A 21794-nucleotide genomic window follows, 5' to 3' on the forward strand; every position below is an offset into this window, starting at 1 on the left:
ACAATGTACAGTTCCTGGTTGACAGCCATATGAATTGCAACTGAAAATGCAGAAAACTTGAGTTTTGATCACATAGACTCAACACCATCACTGAAGACCATTTACTTTTCAATTAATGAATTTAAACATGGTTGGACAAGCACCGTAGACAAAGCGCACACTGGCCATCCAACTGAGGTTACCACAATTGCAAGACCACCAAATAAAACTTCGTGAGATTGCTGAGACTGTACACATCCCAACTGATCAAGTGCATAATGTTGTGCATGGGGAGTTGACGAGGTGAGTGCAGCAATTGCTCACAGTCGACCAAAAGTGCTCTCAGCACAACATTCCAACACAATGTCTGCCGACGTTTAACTGTAATCTGCAAGACTTTTTGCAACGACTTGTGACTGATGATGAAGCCTGGATCCTTCATTACACAGCAGAGTCAAAATGGCAGTCAATACAATAGAAAAAGGCTGGGATAAGTGCACCAAAGAAGGCAAAGACCATTTTGTCAGCTGGTAAGGTGATGTTCACTATTTTTGGGATTCCCAAGGAATAATCCTCATAGATCACTTGGATAAAAGCAGAATCATAACTGGACTCTCTATGATTTATTGATGGATCATCTGAAACTTGTGCCGGCTTTAAAAAAAAAAGGTCACGCTATTCACAGGCTTAGCCGCAAGTGACTTTTTCCTGTTCCTTTAGTAGAAACTTTGGTTTGCTGGGAAGAAATCATCATTTGAGGAGGTGATAGTTGCAGTCAATGAGTCTAAATAGTTTGACAAAAACTATTATCTGACGGGGAGGGGGGGGAGTGGAGGGGGGAGGGGGAAGGTAATATGGGTTAATTATGAAACATTTTTCCTTGCCTTTTTGCCAGACTTACCAAAAGACCCTCATATTTGTAGCCAGACTTATAAAGAAAGATGTCATATGCTTTTAAACAAATAAAGCTTATTGCAGCAAGAGGATGTCAGAATTCTTGAATTCATATCTAACTTATTAAAATACTAGTATAAAATGCATTTGAAGAGCAATAACCAAGAGAATAGCTATACTAACCAAAAATTTCTTGTACACAGCCATTTGGCCACAAAGCTCGAGAAGTACATCATGCTTCCTCAACACCCCTCACTCCTTAGTTTCTTCTTTTGATCATGTCATTCTTTATCTCACCACAGAACATGTAAGTAACTACTGTACATATGGAACGTAATACACTTATAGAACATGAAAATTACAGAAAAATAATCAAGCAATGAATGCAAATACCTGCTTCTCACTATCAGTTGCTTCTGTTTCGAACTTCTTTTTGTCAAGACCAAGCTTCTTTATTTTTAACTGCAAGTCACCAACTTTCTTTTGAAGATCTGCCTTGTGCTTAGTCAATGCTTGAATATCTTTGTTTTTAAGACTGATTTCTTTTTTGACTTCAGAGAGAGCATTTTTCTTCTCTGTTACAACTTCCTGAAAAAGTTATTAAAATAATTGTAGCAATAACATAAACTTATCTCTTACACTAACTGCAGCACAAAAAACAAAGCCTGAAATGTGTAAATATTTTCATCATAAATGGCTGGGGAAAGTAATGAATACAGAAACATTTTATGCTACAGAAATAGAGCAATGGATGAGTCCTTTAATTTTAAAATGATAAAACTTCTATCATAGGGGGGAGGGGGGAAGGGAAAACAATAGTGAAAATATTCTATTGCATGACACCATTCCCACTTTCATTTCACAATGTACTATAAACTGATACTAAAAGGTGGAAGAATCAGCAATAATCAACAGCATTAGGGATGCAGAATGCAATGGAAACCACAGCATTAAGGGGAAACAGTGTGTATCCACAGGATATGTGGCTTGTAATCCGCAGTCTAGGGGGCATAATCCGTATCACTGCAGGCATGGGGTTACCTTCATTGTCTACGATGTTATTGAATTTAGCACATGTTAAAATTCAAAAGTAAGAAAGAAACATATTTTTGTTTTCTACAAAAAAGTGCTGTATCTTTGTAACAGTTCTAGATATTTTGTAGAGTTTTTTGTTTGATTTTTTTGTTATGATTACAGCAATATCCTTTGTTTCGACATATCTGTCAAAGTTCTTTTATTGTTGATTATTACCAAGTAGTACTATATTCTCTGTAAAGGAGAGCTTACATTTTTAAGTTGGACAGGTTTTATTTTTAAAAAAAATCATTTTTTTTAACTTAAAAGGGTAAGTGTATATCTTCACTAAAGTTGTTTCTTATTAATTTCTTTGTTACAGTGTTTATTTCTATTGTCTTTGTTGCAGTTATTTTTTTTCACTTTCATTGTGGCAGTTATTTCTTACACTTTCTTGTTTCTTATCAGTTTTTTGTCGTGGTTGTTCATTGCAAGTTTCTGTATTGTAGCTGTTCAGTGCTAATTTGTGCCAGCATCTCGTGGTAGTGCGGTAGCATTCTCGCTTCACACGCCCGGGTTCCCGGGTTCGATTCCCGGCGGGGTCAGGGATTTTCTCTGCCTCGTGATGGCTGGGTGTTGTGTGATGTCCTTAGGTTAGTTAGGTTTAAGTAGTTCTAAGTTCTAGGGGACTGATGACCATAGATGTTAAGTCCCATAGTGCTCAGAGCCATTTCAACCATTTTTTTGCTAATTTGTTTACTGAAGAGGATTTTAAGAAATCTGAGACCATCCAGTGAGTTCTGTGTTTACGTGACGAATTTGTCAGTTGACACAGTTGCAGTATGTTTTGTGAAAAGGACTGTTCAAAATGTCTTCTGACTGCGGCGGCCACAGAAGAGTGAAGTGTGCCGACTTTGCATATCCATAAAAAGAGCGATATTTTTTTTTTAGTTAAAGGGCTTTGTTTAGGTTGATAATAAGTGTTCTCATTTGAAGACACTGTTTCAACATGAAGATGTTTCCAGTAATGACTTTTTGTGTTCTAAATGTTTTGACATAACAACAACAATCGTGGTATTTGAACCAGGTGAAGCCTCCATGGTGCACACGATGCAGATTTTACATCAATAGCGGAAGAATTAAATACCCTGAACCAGTCAACTACAGAGGTAGGTGTTAGTCTTGTTAAGAAACTGTGGTCAGTGAAGTCGAGTCATAAGCTCTATGCATCAAGAAAAGCACAGAGAAAATAATAAAGCTATGGATGAATACACTACAGCAAAACTGACCACATCTTCGAAGTAGAAATTCCATCTTCAGAAGAAAATGAACCAAAGCACTCTTGCAAGGAATTTTTCACAAATATCAATTCAGCTGCTGAATATTGTGCATTCTACAGTGAAAAGGTGCAAGTTTTAACTATTATTCCACAGACATTTTCAAAGGAAAAAATTTTGAACCAAGTTCCATCAATATCAAAGCACATGGTAGACAAATCAAGAAATTTGAAGTCTGTAAAAGGAGTCTTTGGAAGACCAGATCCCTTTTATGGTCATCCTGTAGCAGCAGCTCAAGCTCAAATAGTGCAGTCATTTTATATGGAAGATAAATGGGACAGTTCCTGCCAGAGTGCCAACAAAAAAAGACACTATAACTGTAACAGTTGAAGGTCAAAAAGTTATGAAAGTGAAGAGGTACATGACTTGCAGTATTAAAGAAATTTTTCAATTTATAAGAGCAACTGTACAACTTCACATATTGGAAGATTGAAATTTTATGCACTAAGACCTAAGTGGGCAGTCCCACACCCACCTAGAGGTGTCTGTGTGTGTGTACTATACGAATTTTGAACTTTGAGTGGCAACTTTGAAGAACTTAATAGAGCACATGACATACAACACCTTGGCTGCGCGTGTGAAGTCACTAGTAGTCTTGTGACATAAAGAGAGATACTTGTTGGTTTCAAAAATGTGGTGACTGCCCTATAAAGGGAGGGACAGACACTTGGCCTGGAAGACGTAGCAAATAACTCTGCAGAAATTACATATATGACATCAGAGGAAAATAAACTAATTAAGAAAACTGTTGCCTTTGACAGTTTCATTGATGAACTTGGTAAATGGTCACTGAAAGCCGTAACACACCAGCATCTGAAGAAATTGCAATGACAACACATTGCAGAAGTGAAAGGGCATGTACAGGCTGAAGAACTATGGTGCTTCACCATGATTTTGCTGAGACCTGGTCTGTAATTCTCCCACAAGAAGTACAAGATTATCATTGGAGTAATGACCAGGTTTCAATTTTGACAGGAGTGACATATTTTCAAAACAAGACAAGTAGTTTTGCAGTAATAAGTGATGACACAGGACATGACTCAGCAAAGGCTTTGCTAGCAATGCGCAAAATTCTTCAACTGAAAACAGGAGCAGAGAAGATTATCATTATTTCTGATGGTGCACCTAGTCATTTTAAAAATCGTTACCATCTGTTTGAATTAAGTCGTTTGTGCCAACTGACTGGGCATACAGTGCTATTGCTCATGGGAAGGGGCCCTGTAATGGGGTAGGAGGCCTGCTGAAGCACCATGCTACAAAACAAAATCTTTCCACACCAAATACAGCTGTGATTCAGAATGCTGGGGAGTTTATGAGAGTCATGGAATCTTACACATCCACTGTCCTCATTCTTTTGTCCAAAGAGGATATCGAAGAATTCCATGAGCAGAGAAAAGAAAAATGGTCCAAACAAACTACTCCTATGAAAGAAATTCACGAGACACTTTTTTTGGACTAAAGCGATGAGCGAGCTCGTACTGCAGGCACTTTAAAGAGCAAGATAGAAGAAATTTCATCAGTAGGCCAACACCTCAGAAACAGCAGGATAATATTCAGATTCACAACCTGAGAAGGGAGATGTTTGTGATATGGATTGCAGAGATCATAGACACCAGTTATGAGCTAAACGAAACTGTAGTGAACTTTATGGACCAGCTGCTGGATATAGGTTTACAGCTGAAGGACAACAACATCAGTGCTCACTTTCTGTTCACAATGTTTTGAAGCCTGTAAGTGCTCCAGTTCCCATTGATTCAACAGGAAGGCATCATTTGACAGCAAAGAAAGATACTGAATCAGTGGAACATATTTTTAGTTCATTGACTGGCTAATTTCAGTACAAGTGTGCACGGAAGTTATATAAACCGAAACCTTTAAGTGTTTGGACCTTTCACATACGTTTTGGAACCACTTAAAATGCTTGGAAAATGAGTCTCTTAATCATCTTTCAAAACTAAAATAATGTTAAATAAGGCTAGCTTTTGATTTTTATGAGCCTCTTATGTGGTAATAAAATAGGTTTTATGTACGGCAAAAATTTCAATTGTTTATAAAACCTGTTCAACCTAAAAGTGGAAGCTCTCCTTTTCAGGGAATGTAGAACTATATGGAGCTAATCAACAGAAAAAAAATTATGGATTGGCATTTTTGAAGGGAAAAAAAATGAAAATTCCATAAATTATAAAAAGGTTTAAAATGCTATAGTAAAAGAACTTTGACAGGTAAGTCTAAATTGAGGATTTTTGTTATCATAAAGCAATTATCTTACGCTAGAACCGTTTCAGAGATACAGCATTTTAAAATTATTTCCAAGTTGTATGCACAGTGTCATCTTTGGAGGGCCATATTTCTGAGCAGAAATTTTTTTGGAGGAAACAAACTAAATGTGTGTTCTTTCACTTTAACATTTGCTAAATCCAACAACATCCGAGACTATGAAGGTAAGATTTTTTTTCCTAGGCTGCCTGAATTGATATGGACTATGCCAGGGGTATGGTCTTCGATTAGTAATCAAAACATCCCTGGTCCCTGGTTCAAAATCCGCCACCACAACTTTTTGATTAATAGTCAGCACTGGAGGCTGAAGACTTTTGGCATGAGAAGTCACCCTCATTATGTCAATGGCCTCATCAAGGAGGGCAGAGGAGCAGACAGAAGTTCAGGGCACCTCTTGCCCTTGGGGTGGGAAACTGCTCCTAAAGGTGGAAGAATCAGCAATGATCAAAGGCAGTAGGAGGATGCAGAAGGCAATAGAGACCATTGCATTAAAGGCACATAATGTGTATCCACAGGACATGTGGCCTGTAACAGAAAAATTGTCATGATGATCTCTCCATTGGCAAAATATTTTGGAAAAGTCCCCCACTTGGATCTCCGGGAGGGCACTGTCGAAGGGGAGGTGACCTTGAGAAAAAGATTGAATAGTCAACAAGTTGGGTGTGGAACATCAGAAGAAAGAATGTGGTAGAGAAGCCAGAAAATCTTAAAACTGTAAATGCAAAGGCTCAATATAGATACAGTAGGTGTCAGTGAAGCGAAATGGAAAAAAGATAAGGATTTCTGGTCAGGTGAGTATACGGTAATATCAACAGCAGCAGAAAATGGCATAACCGGAGCAAGATTCGCAATGAATACAAAGGTAGGGCAAAGAGTGTGTTACAGTGAACAGGTCAGTGATAGGATTATTTTTGTCAGAATCGACATCAAACCATCATCGACAACGATAGTTCAGGTATAAATGCCTAGGTTGCAAGCTGAAGATGAGAGATAGATAGATAGATAGAGAGAGAGAATGAATATATGAGGAGATACTGAAAGGGTAATATAGTATGTAAAGGGAGATGAAAAACTACTAGTCATGGGGGCTAGAATGCAGTTGTAGGGAGATACACCAATTGAATTCTGTAATAAATTTCAGAGAGTAATAGCGAATACTCTGTCGAAAAATCACAAGAGGAGGTGGTACACTTGGAAAAGAAAGGGTGGTAAAGGAAGATTTAAGTTAGATCATACCATGGTCAGACAGATCCCGAAATCAGATACTGGATTGTAATGCGTACCCAGGAGCAGATATATACTCAGATCACAATACAGTAGTGATGAAGAGTAGGCTGAAGTTTAAGAGATTGGTCAGGAAGAATCAATACGAAAAAAAGTGGGATACAGAAGTACTAAGGAATGACAAGATACCCTTAAAGTTCTCAAAGGCTATAGATACAGCAATAAAGAATAGCTCAGTAGGCAGTACAGTTGAAGAGGAGTGGACATCTCTAGAAAGGGCAAACACAGAAGTTGGAACGAAAAACATAAGTACAAAGAAGGCAACAGTGAAAAAAACCACGGGTAACAGAAGAAATACTTCAGTTGATGGATGAAAAAAGAAATTACAAAAAAAAAGTCCAGGGAAATTCAGGAATATAGAAATACAAGTCGCTGAGGAATGAAATAAATAGGAAAAGCACGTAAGCTAAAATGAAATGGCTGCATAAAAACGTGAAGAAATTGAAACAGACATGATTGCCAGAAGGACTGACTCAGCAGAGAGGAAAATTTAAAACAACCTTCAGTGAAATTAAAAGCAAGGGTGGTAACATTAAGAGTGCAACAGGAATTCCACTGTTAAATGCAGAGGAGAGAGTGAATAGGTGAAAAGAGTACACTGAAGGTCTCTATGAGGGGGCAGATTTGTCTGATGTGATAGAAGAAGAGACAGGAAACAATTTAGAAGAGAGGGGATCCAATATTAGAATCAGAATTTAGGAGAGCTCTGAAGGACGTAGAATCAAATAAGGCAGAAAGGTAGATAACATTCCACCAGAATTTCTTGAATCATTGGGGGAAGTGGCAACAAAACAACTATACATGTCAGTGTGTAGAATGTATTAGTCTGGTGACATGCCATCAGACTTTTGTAAAAATATCATCCACACCAAGAACGAAATGCTCAGATTAGAAAGGGCATAAGACACGACTATGTTATTTCCCCCCTGTTCAATCTGTTCATTGAAGAAGCAATGATGGAAATAAAAGGAAGATTCAGGAGTGGAATTAAAATTCAAAATGAAAGGATGCCATTGGTACGATTTGCTGATGACATTGCTATCCTGAGTGAAGGTGAAGAAGAATTACACAACACGCTGAATAGAATGAACAATCTAATGAATACAGAAAATCGACAGAGCGAATCAATGAAAGTAATGAGAAGTAGCAGAAATGAGAATAGTGAGAAACTTAACAGGATTGATGGTCATGAAGTAGATGAAGTTAAGGAATTCTGCTACCTACCGTATTTACTCAAATCTAAGCCTCACTTTTTTTCAGTTTTTTGTAACAAAAAACTGTGTGCGGCTTAGAATCGAGTGCAAAGTAAGCGGAAGTTATGAAAAATGTTGGTAGGTGCCGCCACAACTAACTTCTGCCGTCAAATATATGTAGCGCTACACAGGCATGCTTTGCAGGCACAAAGATAAATACTGGCACCGAAACCTCTGCGTCAGTAAATAAATTTTAAAAAAGGGTGGAAGACGAGCTTTTTTCTTTGCTCCGAGTTTCAACCACTGCATTTTCATACATTATCCAACAAAGTAAATACAAATTCCGTATTGTTCATCTTCGAATGTAGCAGCATTTCGATGTACTACGAAAATCCGACTGGCAAGACTGGGAGGTTTGTCAATATGGCCAACTCTATGTTCCGAATTTTTTCCTACCTGTGAGAAGAGATGGTTGCTAATAGGAAGTTTTATGAATTGTGAATCACATACAGTATTCTCTTCATCATAAGAATAAAACGAATATAAACATTTTGCCATGTATTCTTTCGTGTTTGCTGCTATCTCATTTAAATCCTGTCTGCATTATAACCTACGAAACTAGTGTGAGACAACAGCAAATACGGAAGAATATATATATCATGTCATGTTTATATTCGTATTATTCTTATGCATAATAGTGATACAATCTGAAATGAAGTATGGCAATTGACTACATTTTTAACTCTTGACTCTGTGCAGAATGTAATGTACAAAAGAGGCGTCTGCAAAGATTTTCAAATGGAGAAAAGTTTTTAGCTAAACTGTCATTCAGAACATCAATCATACGCAGTATATTATTTGGTTCTTGTTGATCATTATCAAAGAAAGCAGCAGTGTAAGTAACAACAAATAGCAGTCTCTTGCCATCATTTCGCTAATGAGACAATTCCTTTGTGTGTGTGTGTGTGTGTGTGTGTGTGTGTGTGTGTTGAAGCGGCAGTAGAGCACTCACAAAAGCAAGCCATGCCACGAGCGGCGAAATGTCGTAAACACTCATTATCAGAATACGACAAACAATGCATGACACAGTACAGTAATGCATTTTCAGCTTAGAGTGACGGCACTTATCAGATCAAAGAAAAATAAGCAACCTATTCAAACCAGACGCAGTACGTGAAAAAGGAAGGGTATCCGTATAAATAAGGACGGAGTGTCTGATGCATAGCAATGGCTACCTGGTAAAGCTTAACTGCTAAGCTTACGACTCGAACCAAACTACTGTAGCTGTATCGTCATTCATTCAACCTAAATTGCGTCTCATATTACAACAGACCAACTTTGTTTTGATTTGAAGTTGCAGCCTAAGACTTTCCTCTCCCCTTGAATTTCGAGTGTCAAATTTCAGGTGCGGCTTAGATTCGAGTAAATACGGCAGGCAGCAAAATAACCAATGACTGACAGAGCAAGGAGGAAATCAAACGCAGACTAGCACTGCCAAAAAGGGCATTCCTGGCAAAGCGAAGTCTACTAGTATCAAACATAGGCCTTAATTTGAGGACGACACATCTGGAAATATATGTTTGGTGCACAGCATTGTATGGTAGTAAAACAAAGACTGTGGGAAAACGAACGGAAGAGACTCAGAGCATTTGAGATACAGTGCTACAGAAGAACATTGAAAATTAGGTAAGACTGATAAGGTAAGGAATAAGGAGATTCTTCACACAATTAGCAATGAAAGGAATGCGTGGAAGATACTGACATGAAGAAGGGGCAGGATGGCAACATCTGTTAGGACACGAGGGAATAATTTCCATGGTACTAGTGGAAGCTGTAGAGGCAAAACTCTGTAGGGGAAGAAAGAGATTGGGATACATTTAAGAAATAACTGAGGATGCAGACTGCAAGTACTACCCTGAGATGCAAAGGCTGACAAAGGAGAGGAATTTGTAGTGGGCCACATCAAACCATGGCAGGGGAGGAGGGATTACTGAGCATATATTAACAGAATAACAGTCTATCACGACATGCATGTACTCTGAACCACACAGGAATGAGTATACAAAGAGTGAAACCATTGATAGCTTCTTCCACTCACCTTAACTGACTTTAACTCAGACTCAAGTGCCTGATGTGCCTCTTCAAGTTTTGTTATTTCTCCAGAAATATCTATCAGTTCTTGTTTGCTTGTCTCCAGTGAAGATTTCAGTTCACCAATTTCCATTTCTAAAGTCTCAAAATCCTAAAATAAAATAATTCATAAATTTTTCTAACACTTCTACAAATACAGAACATTTAGGGCTGGTTGTATAAAGCAGCTAACATTAGATTGATATAGAACACGACTTCACATGAGCAACGAAATTTCGCAGATCAAGTTGAAGTCAACCGCAATTTTAAGATTACAGTCTAGTGGCATTACAAAACAATGGTTTTGTTTTGCTCAAATTTAAGTTAAAGTAAATAATAAAGAAGTTGTTATTAACACAAAAATGTTAAGTAAATATGTGAATGCACCATTCTATCACTGCTGAAGCTCGACCTTTTTCCATTTTATTCTTTATTCTCTTTTCTCTTCTTGTTTAAAAGAACTGTGAGCCAAGGTGAAGAAATTATCATCTATATAAGTAATGTGTGTAATGATTATAGGTAATAACTGACATCATAAAACTTTTAAGAGATGACTCTTGTATAATGTGATTAGTGTAAGGAATTTTACACACACTTAGCAGCAGAATAAGAAAGGAAAATTCCAAATATTTTCAATGGCAAGTTAAATACATGGAGTTTGGCAGCAGCCAAAATAGATTGAACATGTCTTTTGAAACTGTTCTCTAGGTTCTAATAGCAGTAACTACATAACTCATATTTAATTTTTAACGACAAAACAAATGCTTGAATTGATATCGATGAACAAGACTGACAGGATGCATATGTAAGTTAATTTTTAATTATAAGGCAAGGGCTCAATGGTTGCATCCTGGAATACAGTTCAAATGATACCAGGTTTGATCCCATGTCAGTTCCTGGATTTTTTTCGATCTGCCACTTCTTTTGCATATGACAATGTTTGTTAGTGCATATAATTTTAAGCTGTGTAAGTTTAGGACTCAGAGTAAAATTAAATCATGTGGCAGGTATTACAGTTTCAGCATTTGACTTTACCAATACATATTGTTGTCAGTGCATCAGATGAAGAGCCGGAACGAATTGTAGCTTGCAGTGTTATTTAACTCTGCACAAGAACAAGAAATGAATAAATACTAATGTAAACTATCTTTCAATCAGCAAATTTGTTTTTGAGACAAATATCTGCATCTCATCATAGGTGTTAAGAGATAGTAGTAACTGTCACTTCAAGCCTGCAGTTAGCTGCTGCCCATTTTCATTAACAGTACACCTGACTAAATTACCACTTCCAGTTTCATGCCATTCAAGGTTGAAAACTTTTGACAGTGTTTATGCTCAAGTTTCCACAGCTCTTGGGTATTTTCTTAATACTGACATACACACTTGCAAACATTTCCAATAACAATCTTTCCCCATGTTCTGTAGGTTTACTTTTTCTTTGTTGACCACAGTAACTTTAGGTGTGTGTGTGTGTGTGTGTGTGTGTGTGTGTGTGTGTGTGTGTGTGTGTTTTAGAGATGCTCAACAGTGAGGTTATCGGCGCCATTACAAATATTAAAAGAGACATGTGTTAATAAAAGGGCTAAAAACGTTGTCGCACCATGAATAGTAAACCTACAAAATGACACTCACTCCCACCTATCTCACACTGACACACACGCACAATCACTTCACCGCACACAGTTTAAGGCACTATACCTAGGGTTAAAACAGAAGAAAAAACAACAGAAGAGCTGAAGTAAAGCGACAGGGAAATTCGACTGACTGACCACTTACAAAAAATGTGAGTGAGCCAGTCACACTGTTTATACCTTAAGAACATCTCCCTTAAATTTTAGTACACAAGCTGGACATGTCACAAAACCTTAAGCCTCAAATCAAATTCATTTGAATAATTTAAAATAGAGGACAGACTGGTCGCCAAATCTGCTGCTGCTCTCTGCTCTGAAAATAAAACAGAGTCTAGAAAAAATATGGCACACAGTAACCTGTGTGCCACAAGCATCATACTAGCAGCCTCTGTGTAGCAGCACTGGCTTTCCACACGCTCTTTTGAAGAGCTGAAGCAAAGGAGGTAGTGAATGTTGGGGCACATGGCCCTACACATCTTTTTTGCCTCACCATACAGGATGTGTTTCTTCGTTTTAAGTTCTTGTACTTCCTGTTCTTCAAGATACACGCTGCAGTCCCTACACCAAATAGGGTGATTCCCAGAGCAATTCACGAAAGGAGATGAACAAATGACTCCTCCGTGAGCGGCCTTTATCACATTTACACCAAGTGGCTTTTCCTGTACATCAGAAAGTGGTGTGCCCAGTGGGCCAGCATTTCAAACAGTACATTGGGGACATAGGGCCCATGCTTAAGCAAAGAAACCTGCCTTTTCATGCTCAGAGTTTTTTTAATTGAGAATAACAGAGTCGGATTTTACAGATCCCCAGCCACCTTTCTCATGATATTCTGTACACTAACAAAACCTTCTTGGGCCCATTCACCAACAATATCTTCTTGGGTCCACTCAACTGTCAATTCTTCTTTGCCGATGTCCACCAGATATCTGCACATCCCAACACCTTTTCTGCAGTTTAAGGTGTTGCATAGCTCAGTTACAATTGCATATTCCCTGAGGCATTGAGCTTCCTGGAGGTTCTTTACTTGTTGGGAACTAGAAGTTTCTATCAATGTCATCCCATTGTGCAATCAACTGACAGCTTTTAAAGTGCCAGCAGTGACATTTAAACCTTTTTGAATATACAAAGGTGAAACTATTTCAAGGCTCCTCTCTTTCTTTTCAACTATTAGAAACATGTTCTGACTAGCAGCATGCATTCTGTTAATTTCTGAGTACAGAGGGCTAAATGCACAAGCCCTCTTCTTAAACTGGGTGGTGGTACCTATCAGCAGCCCATCCATTCCATGGAGATGGAGGAGAACATTTTCAGGGTTCCATCTTGATGACATGAGCAGGTAGGGAATAGAAGGTCCACCCCGACAGAGGCCCACTTGCCTAGGTAAGCCTTATACAACTGAGAGGTGGCAGTTTCCCCAGAAGTTGTCCACTAATGACTGTTCCACCCCAACAGCCAAGCACTTCATTGGGTCTTGATAAAAATAGAAAGTATTGTTACTATTCAAAGGAACCTCGTATTGTGTGTCCTAGCCAACCAATCTAGCACAACTAAAGTATGTAGTATAAATTAAATACTAAAACCATCACAATAATGAACAGTGCCAGTACCGATGGTGTAAATTATACTGAAATACCATCAGATGTAGTAAATTTACCTGTTGAAGTTTTTGCCATTTCTCCTGGGTTGCCTCTGATTTGGTCTTAAGCCGATTCATATCTTTCTCTGCATTTTTCCTCTCCTTTTCTATAACCTCTTTAGCATGTTCCACTTGATATTCAAGGTCTTTCACTTTTTTCGCTCCATCTTTCTCAATCTGCTTGCATTTTTCTACTTTCTCCTCCAGTTCCTCTGAAACGGTAAATTTACTTGTATTACAAAATTATAATAGCAACTTAACAATATAAACCTGCACTAAACGCTAAAAATGTAGAAAAATAAAAAGTTTATTATTCAGTTAAAGGCAGCTTTACCACAAAAACAACCACAATTTATTCATCAAAAAGAGTTTTGCATCAACCTCGGTTCCAAGAGTTCCAGAACCTGTACAGAAAACTGAAATAGAGATCAACATAAAATCATTTCCACCCTTTTTATTGCTGCATTTTGTACCACCATACAGCGAGATCTTCAGAGGTGTTGGTCCAGAACTGCTGTACCTCTAATACTCAGTAGTATGTCCTCTTACATTGATTCGTCATGGCATATTATCCACAAGTTTGTCAAGGCACCGTTGGTCCAGATTGTCCCACTCCTCAACAGCAATTCAGCGTATATCCCTCAGAGTGGTTGATGGGTCACATCGTCCATAAACAGCCCTTTTCAATCTATCCCAGGCATGTCTGATACGGTTCATGTCTGGAGAACATGCTAGTCACTCTAGTCAAGTGAAGTAGTTATCTTGAAGGAAGTCATTCACAAGATGTGCACAATGGGAGGGGGGATTGTTGTCCATGAAGACAAATGCCTCGCCAGTATGCTGCCAATATGGGTGCACTATCAGTCGGAGGATGGCAGTCACACATGTTACAGCTGCTATGGTGCCTCCCATGACCACCAGCGGTGTACGTCGGTCACACACAATGCCACCACAAAACAGCAGGAAACCTCCACCTTTGCTGCACTTGCTGGATAGTGTGTCTAAGACTTTCAGCCTGACCAGGTTACCTCCAAACACGTCTCCAACAATTGTCTGGTTGAAGACATATGCGACACTCTTCCGTGAAGAGAATGTGATGCCAACCCTGAGCAGTCCATTCGGCATGCCACTGGGCTCATCTCTACCGTGGTTGCGAAGATGGACCTCGCCACAGACGTCAGGAGTGAAGTTACGTCTCATGCAGCCTATTGCGCACAGTGAGTCTTAACCCGACGTCCTGTGGCCGCATGGTAAGCATTATTCAACATCATGGCGTTGTTGTCAGGGTTCCTCCGAGCCATAATCCGTAGGTAGTGGTCATCCACTGCATCCCTTAGACGACCTGAGCGAGGCACATCATCGACAATTCCTGTTTCTCTGTATATCCTCCATGTCCGAGACACCTGGACACTTCCCTTGTTAAGAGTCCCTCCTGACACAAAGTAACAATGCGGACACAATCAAACCGCAGTATTGACCGTCTAGGCATGGTTGAACTACAGACAACACAGGCCGTGTACCTCCTTCATGGTGGAATGACTGGAACTGATCGGCTATCTGACCAGTTTACATCTTTGGGCAGGTTTAGTGACGTCTCTGAACAGTCAAAGGGACTGTGTCTGTGATACAATATCTACAGTCAACAACTGTCTTCAGGAGTTCTGGGAACTGGGATGATGCAAAACGTTTTTTGATATGTGTATTTTAGAACCAGATAAGAGGTACTGGCATCTCTCAATGCTATCTACATGTCTCGTATACTTGTTTATAAGATTTCAAGCCTGAATTATAAAGCAAAATTAATCCTTTAAGCTGACCACCAGAAAAATTATTCATAGTATTTCTGATTCTTTGTTTATTATTTATGCACTGAAAATTTAATTTTTTCTTATTTATATCATAGATAAATAAATTATCACAGTGTTCTTGGTACCTGAGATTTGGACCTCAGATCGAATCAAAACAGTCATAGTGAAGTTTGTGCTTAAGTAAAAGACAATGTACAAAATTATGATGGAAATAACTTTTTGTCTTAAGAACTTAAGCAGTTTTCCTGCCTCACAATAAGAAAAACTGAGGAATCTATGTTGTAGTAATCAAGGTTATGCTCCCAAATGAAAGGTAAGTATATTTTGGTTCTTTTTTATCTTATGATCAATTAAAGGGTTTAATAACAATAATAATCCCCAGCCCAGTATAATGTCACCACTGTCGATAATAAAAGCAAATATTATGTAACATTTTATTACAAGTATGTAATAAATTGAATTTTTTATGATTTTCTGTGTATCAATGACACAATTTCCTGGGCATCATTTTTGAAACATTAGGGTGATGGTGTATGGAATTTGTAATGTGTGTGACGTATCTGTCATTAATTACAGTAGGGCAGCATAGATGGAACAACGGAATGGAGGGTGACAAGACTGGTACAGAATTAAGGATGAGAAACTTTCAGCTCTCCAATTGTACCATAAAAACCTCTTTCCATATTGATTCCATCAACTAACGACAATACATCAATTTTTACAGCTGCAATACTTTCCAGTACAAAAAAAATCCCTATCCTTGAGTCTGGCCACCAACATACAGTGACAAGCAATCCATTGCCCTGTGTGCAGAAGTTACCACTAATGTCTGTACCAAAAGGTACTATCTTCCAAACTTAGTTCACAAATGGATCTCCAGTGTTATACCCACTATGCCTCATATCTTCCAACCACACTCATGAACTGATAGCAAAGGATCACCCTCCTGATTATCCAGTTCCATCCCAAATTGGAACAACTTACCCACATTATTCAGCAGAGGTTTGATTACAGATCATTACATATATAAATAACCAAAAATCTTCCCTACCTCTCTCTGAGTGGTATTATGCTCCCCATCCTATGCTGGTCCACCCTTATGGCACAACTACTCCCAACCCCTTTTGACACGAGTCGTATCCTTGCGAAAAAGCCTGGTGCAAGCCCTATCACATACACCTACAACACATCATACTCCATTTTTTTTTCACACATATATACCAGCTCTGTTTTGACTTTTTCCACCTTGTATAAAATCATGACCACCAACAAGCCATCCATCTGAATGAATGGCCACCACCAGACTGTAGGCAAGAGCAGAGTTGACCACACAGTGGCAAAACACACTGCTGAGCATCAAATGTTTGACTTCAACAGCTGTTCACAATCCATGTCATGAGGATCTCTCTCTGCAACTCAAAGATGTATTGTCCTCAACATGTCCATCATATAATCCTCCATCCCTCATTACCCACTAACCCATCCCCATTTTCACTTATTCTGCCCTCAGTTTCCTCTGTGCAGTCTCTCTCTTTCCTGCATTCTATCTCATTATCTTAACACACTCCTCCACTTAAAAATGCCACAACTGTACTCTTTCCCTGCTGCAGGTCCATGATGGTTTTTACTCTAGTGATGATCAGGGACATTGTTGAAACTGTGATGTGATTAATATTAGAGTTGTCATCTACTTATGTTAAAGCACAATTGGAATCTGCATGCTACTGATGTCTGACAAGCTCAAAAGAACCAGGTGTTTAATGAATAATGGCTTCAGCCAAATGGGCACTCAACTCTTCTGGAGTGTCTGCCACTGTCTTGTACACCGAACACATCTTCTCCCATAAAACAAAGTACACAGGGGGGTGGCAGGGAGCATGTTGGCCGTGGTAGTGTTACAGTCCTACCAATCCAACACTTGAGGGAAAACACTGTCTAAATGTTTCTTCACATCATTGGTAAACTGTGATAGGACCATTTCATGCTGGAACCATAATCATCATAAACAAGACAAACACTGAAGACAGGGATGGTGTTGGTATAATTAGCACTAGGGAAAGTCATCAGCTGGTAGGTCAATACATCCTAAGACTTGAATGAGGGACTTTCTTCGACACTTACAGCAGTACTACGTGGAAAATTACTTAGTTATTTCCTTTTTAAGGTAAATCTCTGTTGATGACCGTACACACAAGTTGGCTTAGGGTTTTCCAATGCCCAGATATGGTTGTTATGGCTGCTGAATATTATTTCCACTGTGAAGGCTGCCTCATCAGTAAGCAAGATACACATCTGGAAGTCAGGCTTGGTATTGTGATATCATTGGAGAATTCCACACATTACGCGAAGTCATCAACTGATACACCCTCACATTTGAATTAATGCATGCGTGTCTTGTGCAGGATGTTACAACTTTGGAGCTGTAGGTATTTAGTTACTTGGCTATGCAGCATTTGCTGGCACTGGGGTGGTTCTCAATTCACTGTAACACAGCTTCCTCAAACCGAACAGTTCACACATCTTTCTGGTCTCACGGATCCTGTTTAATAAAGACAGCCATCATGTTTTTGGAAAGTGAAATGATTTGGTGTCTCCTTCTTAAAAGACTTTCTGCATACAGGAACTTTGCTTCTTGACTGTTGTCTCTCCATAAATGAAATGCATGTCATCGGCTAAGCCATAGTATAATCAGCCATGAAGAACCTGTAAATATTATTAGTAACTTTCATGTAAATGCAACATAACCTAAACAAGAACTATGTAATTGTTTACGAATGGATGTGGACACTGCTAGACATTTAAGACCATTCCTAACAGTAAGATGTAATTATGTTGCAAATGAGATTCCAATATAAATGTGTTGCATAGAAAGTGGTCAAACTACTGTAAACAATGGCCCACAGGAAGTCTAGAGCCAAGCCTTTCAAGGACCCCGGTTGGGTAGCAATGTACCTGTTGACATTTGTTCATGTAACAAAAGGGTTTCCTTTACCTTCTCTAACAATTCTGTCAATATTTATACTTTTTTTTTTACATGCTGTATATTGTGGGCACTTAGCTGCTTTTTCTTTCTTTCTTTTTTCAGCTTTAACATTTTGCTGTCACCATCTTTTCTACCTGTAATGCCACTGCTTTTTCCTCCTCACAGTCAAATTTGATTTTGTCAACAACAAGCTTCTACTGTCTCGCAACAGGGCACAAATATTAAATACTGTATGTGATATTTCTCATAAGCTGCTATGTTTTGGAATGCTATGGCAGACAGAACAAAAGGAAAACTTATCTTGGCTTAGTATCTTGCCTTCAGTTGTATGTTCGCATAAATTGGAAACAACAAACTGCTAACACAGTTTCAATTATGTATTTACTCCACACCAATGAAGAAATCAAAGATTGTTGTAGATAAAAACTTACTTATGTCAGCTTTGATTTGTACAATTTCTTGCATCAGGCGGTGATGGGCAGTATGTTCCAACTGGTTCTGCAGAAGTGAGAGTTTGTGTGTTTTCACTTCCAACTGTTGTTTATAAGAATCATAGCTGAAAGAAAAACAAAAAAATAATTCATGAAAATAAAATGAAATAAATGCATATTTGAAAGTTACAGTTTTATGAATGTAGACAAACAGTGGGAAATCCTGGATGGAGTAACAACAACATCAAACAGGATAGCGTGTCCTTATTCAGATGTAGAAAACACACACACACACACACACACACACACACACACACACACACACACACACGTCTCCAGAAGCTGCCAACTGGCAGTCGGGCTGTAGTGCCCTGATAAGATAGTGGCCATGGAATTTGAATGTGAATAAAATTTGCAAACCATTCATTCTATTGCAAGAGAAGACTCTATAAACAAGCAAATCCTGAACACCAAGATGGGGAAAGCCTTTGCTAAATTTTTCATTTGGAGCAGGGATGGCCAAGAATACGGCACGTGTGCCGAGCTTTCACGCGCATGCGGATCGCTCCCTTCTGACATCACACGTCCCCCACTACCACACCAGCTGACTGTGCGCGCATGTGTGGAACTACGAGCACGCCGCACGAGACAGGGCATTCGCGTAAGGAACACTGCCCTGCTAGCATGTGGCTTAGTTTCATATTACAACATTTGATAATGTTAAGCTCTGTACAACACATCATGTTGAGCAATACTGAATCTTTGTTGGCTGTTCATACACCTACGGAAAAATAACAATAACGCTGGGTTTGAAACTGCATTATACCAACAATATTGTGCTTCTCCATCGTCAAGCGTAAAATTCTTACAACATTTAAGCTGAGATATAGAAACAGACTTTAAAGTAGTCTACAGCATGCAGTATGATATGGAATAAGTAATTCCAACTACATGTGAAACATCAAATTTTATATTCTGGAACTACTGTACAAAATTTGCAATAACTACAATTCTCAACAAAACATATGACAAAAACAACAAAATTATCACCATTAATTTAATTATTTTTGGTTCATTGTAGACATAATAAAGTACATATCCGGCACAAACTGACTGTACACGGACAAACGCAGACAGTTTTTCATATTTTCGTCACTCAGACTGGCAGTGTCCTGAAAACGTATAAAAAATTGTGCCTGTAGTTCCTCCAACACAGAAACGAATTTGTCAGAAGTTGCGTTCTCTCAGACTTTAGAGAGCGTAGGGCAATGGGCGGTATTCATTTTTATGAGTTGTTCCTTCCACTTTCTTATTAAATGCATCCACTTTTTTCATCAGATCAGAAATACGCTGCTACTCACCTTGCAAAGTCTTATTGAGAGAGTTCAAGTGTGCAGTCAGATCAACTAAAAAGGCGAGGTCTGCAATCCATTTCGGATCTTCTAATTTTGGCTCTGCCTTTCCTTTTTCCTTCAGGAACTCAACAATAGCGAGTCTTAAATTGAAAAATCTTTTGAGGCACAATCCTTGACTTAACCAACATATTTCCCAGTGGTAAATAACATCTCCGTACTCTTCGTTCATTTCCATGAGAAACTGTTGAAACTGACAGTGTACTAAGCCATGCGACTTCAAAAATGTACATTGTCACTACCAACTTCATCACGTGCTCCAAATTTGCATATTTAGCACAAAGAGCTTCTTGGTGTACAAAACGATGAATTCCATACAAATCTTCTGTAGATCGTCCTAGTTTTTTACCAACAATGCTACAAGCCCATTTTGAGAACATCGAATTGCTGGCGCACCCCGTGGTGGCTGAAACAAACATTTTCCAATTCAGGCCAACGGCTTCAACTACCTCTTCAACTGCTTTTGGCAAGTCGTTACCCCTCGTTGTGTGTTTCATAGGTACTAAATCTAACAGTTCTTCCGTCACGTGCAAATTTGTGTCGACTCCACTAACATAAATCGGTAGTTGTGCTGTGTCCGAAATGTAGGTCAACTCGTCCAAAGCAATAGAGAATGCAATAAACTTGCAGGCACTATCAATTAACTGCCTGTAGACATCCGCTGCCATACCAGCTATGCGACAAGCTATTGTCTGTCTGGAAAGACTAATTTCACTAAACTTCTTTACTTCCAGTAGCGTCAAGGGTTCCGCCGTCTCAACAATACACTCCTTAATGAAATCACCATCACTGAAAGGCTTATTCGCTCTTACAATTTTGCGCGCTATTTTGTAGCTTGCTCTTAAAGACAGGTCGCTACGCAAGGTTGCAGGCTAAAAAAAGGAAACAAAAATTGAGTGAACTCTAAACTCGAATTCTAACGACAAATATGTAGAAATACAAACATCAGAAACACAAAGATTTGTAAGCGGCACTCGCGTTCGGTCCGTCTCACTGCATAACACTACGTCTTCTTAATTCCGCCAACTTGTTTGATCTGTCAACCCAACTAAATCATTAAGTCCTTTGTGTGTGGTGTTATAATGCCGTTCTATTGCAAATTTGTGGTGCCCGGTGAGTATGGGACTGCATAATAGACATTGAGAATTTTCATCCTTCTCTTCGAAAAAATATTGCAATTCCCATTCAGCTCTGAAGGCTCGTGACGTCGTGTCACTACCCCGCCTCTTTGTGAGCGTGTGTTCCATTGTAACAACCACTGTACAGTACTTATAAACTTTCTACCAATCACTAACAAATAGCGAGGAATAAACATGGCTGCCACTATGAATCAACTAATGCACCCTATGCTGGATGAAAAGATGTCGCATCCCACAGCTAGTCTAATGCCGCGCCGTGTCGAATGGTGCCGCGAAAGACCGAGGAAAACTGAGTAGTGGCGAGGCAGACCAAGCCCTGGACGTCACGTGTGCAGCACACCTGTACATGCGTGCAACTGCACACCGTTACCATCCCTGATTTGGAGTATGCTGCTTAGTTGAAATAATGGTTGAACAATGGGTAATAAAGATAAACAGCACCTAAAAGTGAAATTCATGTGGTTACGGAAGAGAGTCAACAAAATGAGCTGTGGTCAGAGGTAAACAAATCAGGAGATCATACAATAAATACATAAAGGAAGACGAATAGCAGTCAGGTAGCAAGGAGAAAGACAAACACTTCTGGGCCACATATTAAGACGTAACAGATTTTTGAATGCTCAGTGACGAAAAATGAGACCAACAT

At 38.9% G+C, this 21794-nt stretch overlaps 1 protein-coding gene across 1 annotated transcript in view; it reads right to left on the minus strand.

The window, feature by feature from the left end:
- Window positions 1-21794, minus strand: part of LOC126272282 (structural maintenance of chromosomes protein 2) — a 131033-nt gene that overhangs the window by 12679 nt on the left and 96560 nt on the right. Inside the window, exons 15-18 of the mRNA XM_049975040.1 lie at window positions 18598-18722; window positions 13394-13587; window positions 10077-10220; window positions 1267-1461 (exon numbers count right to left, since the gene is read on the minus strand). Of these exons, the coding sequence (XP_049830997.1) occupies window positions 1267-1461; window positions 10077-10220; window positions 13394-13587; window positions 18598-18722 (658 nt within the window). The remainder of the gene's footprint in view (window positions 1-1266; window positions 1462-10076; window positions 10221-13393; window positions 13588-18597; window positions 18723-21794) is intronic.

The sequence above is a fragment of the Schistocerca gregaria genome, chromosome 5 (assembly GCF_023897955.1).
Source record: "Schistocerca gregaria isolate iqSchGreg1 chromosome 5, iqSchGreg1.2, whole genome shotgun sequence".
NCBI classification, from domain to species: Eukaryota; Metazoa; Arthropoda; class Insecta; order Orthoptera; family Acrididae; genus Schistocerca; species Schistocerca gregaria.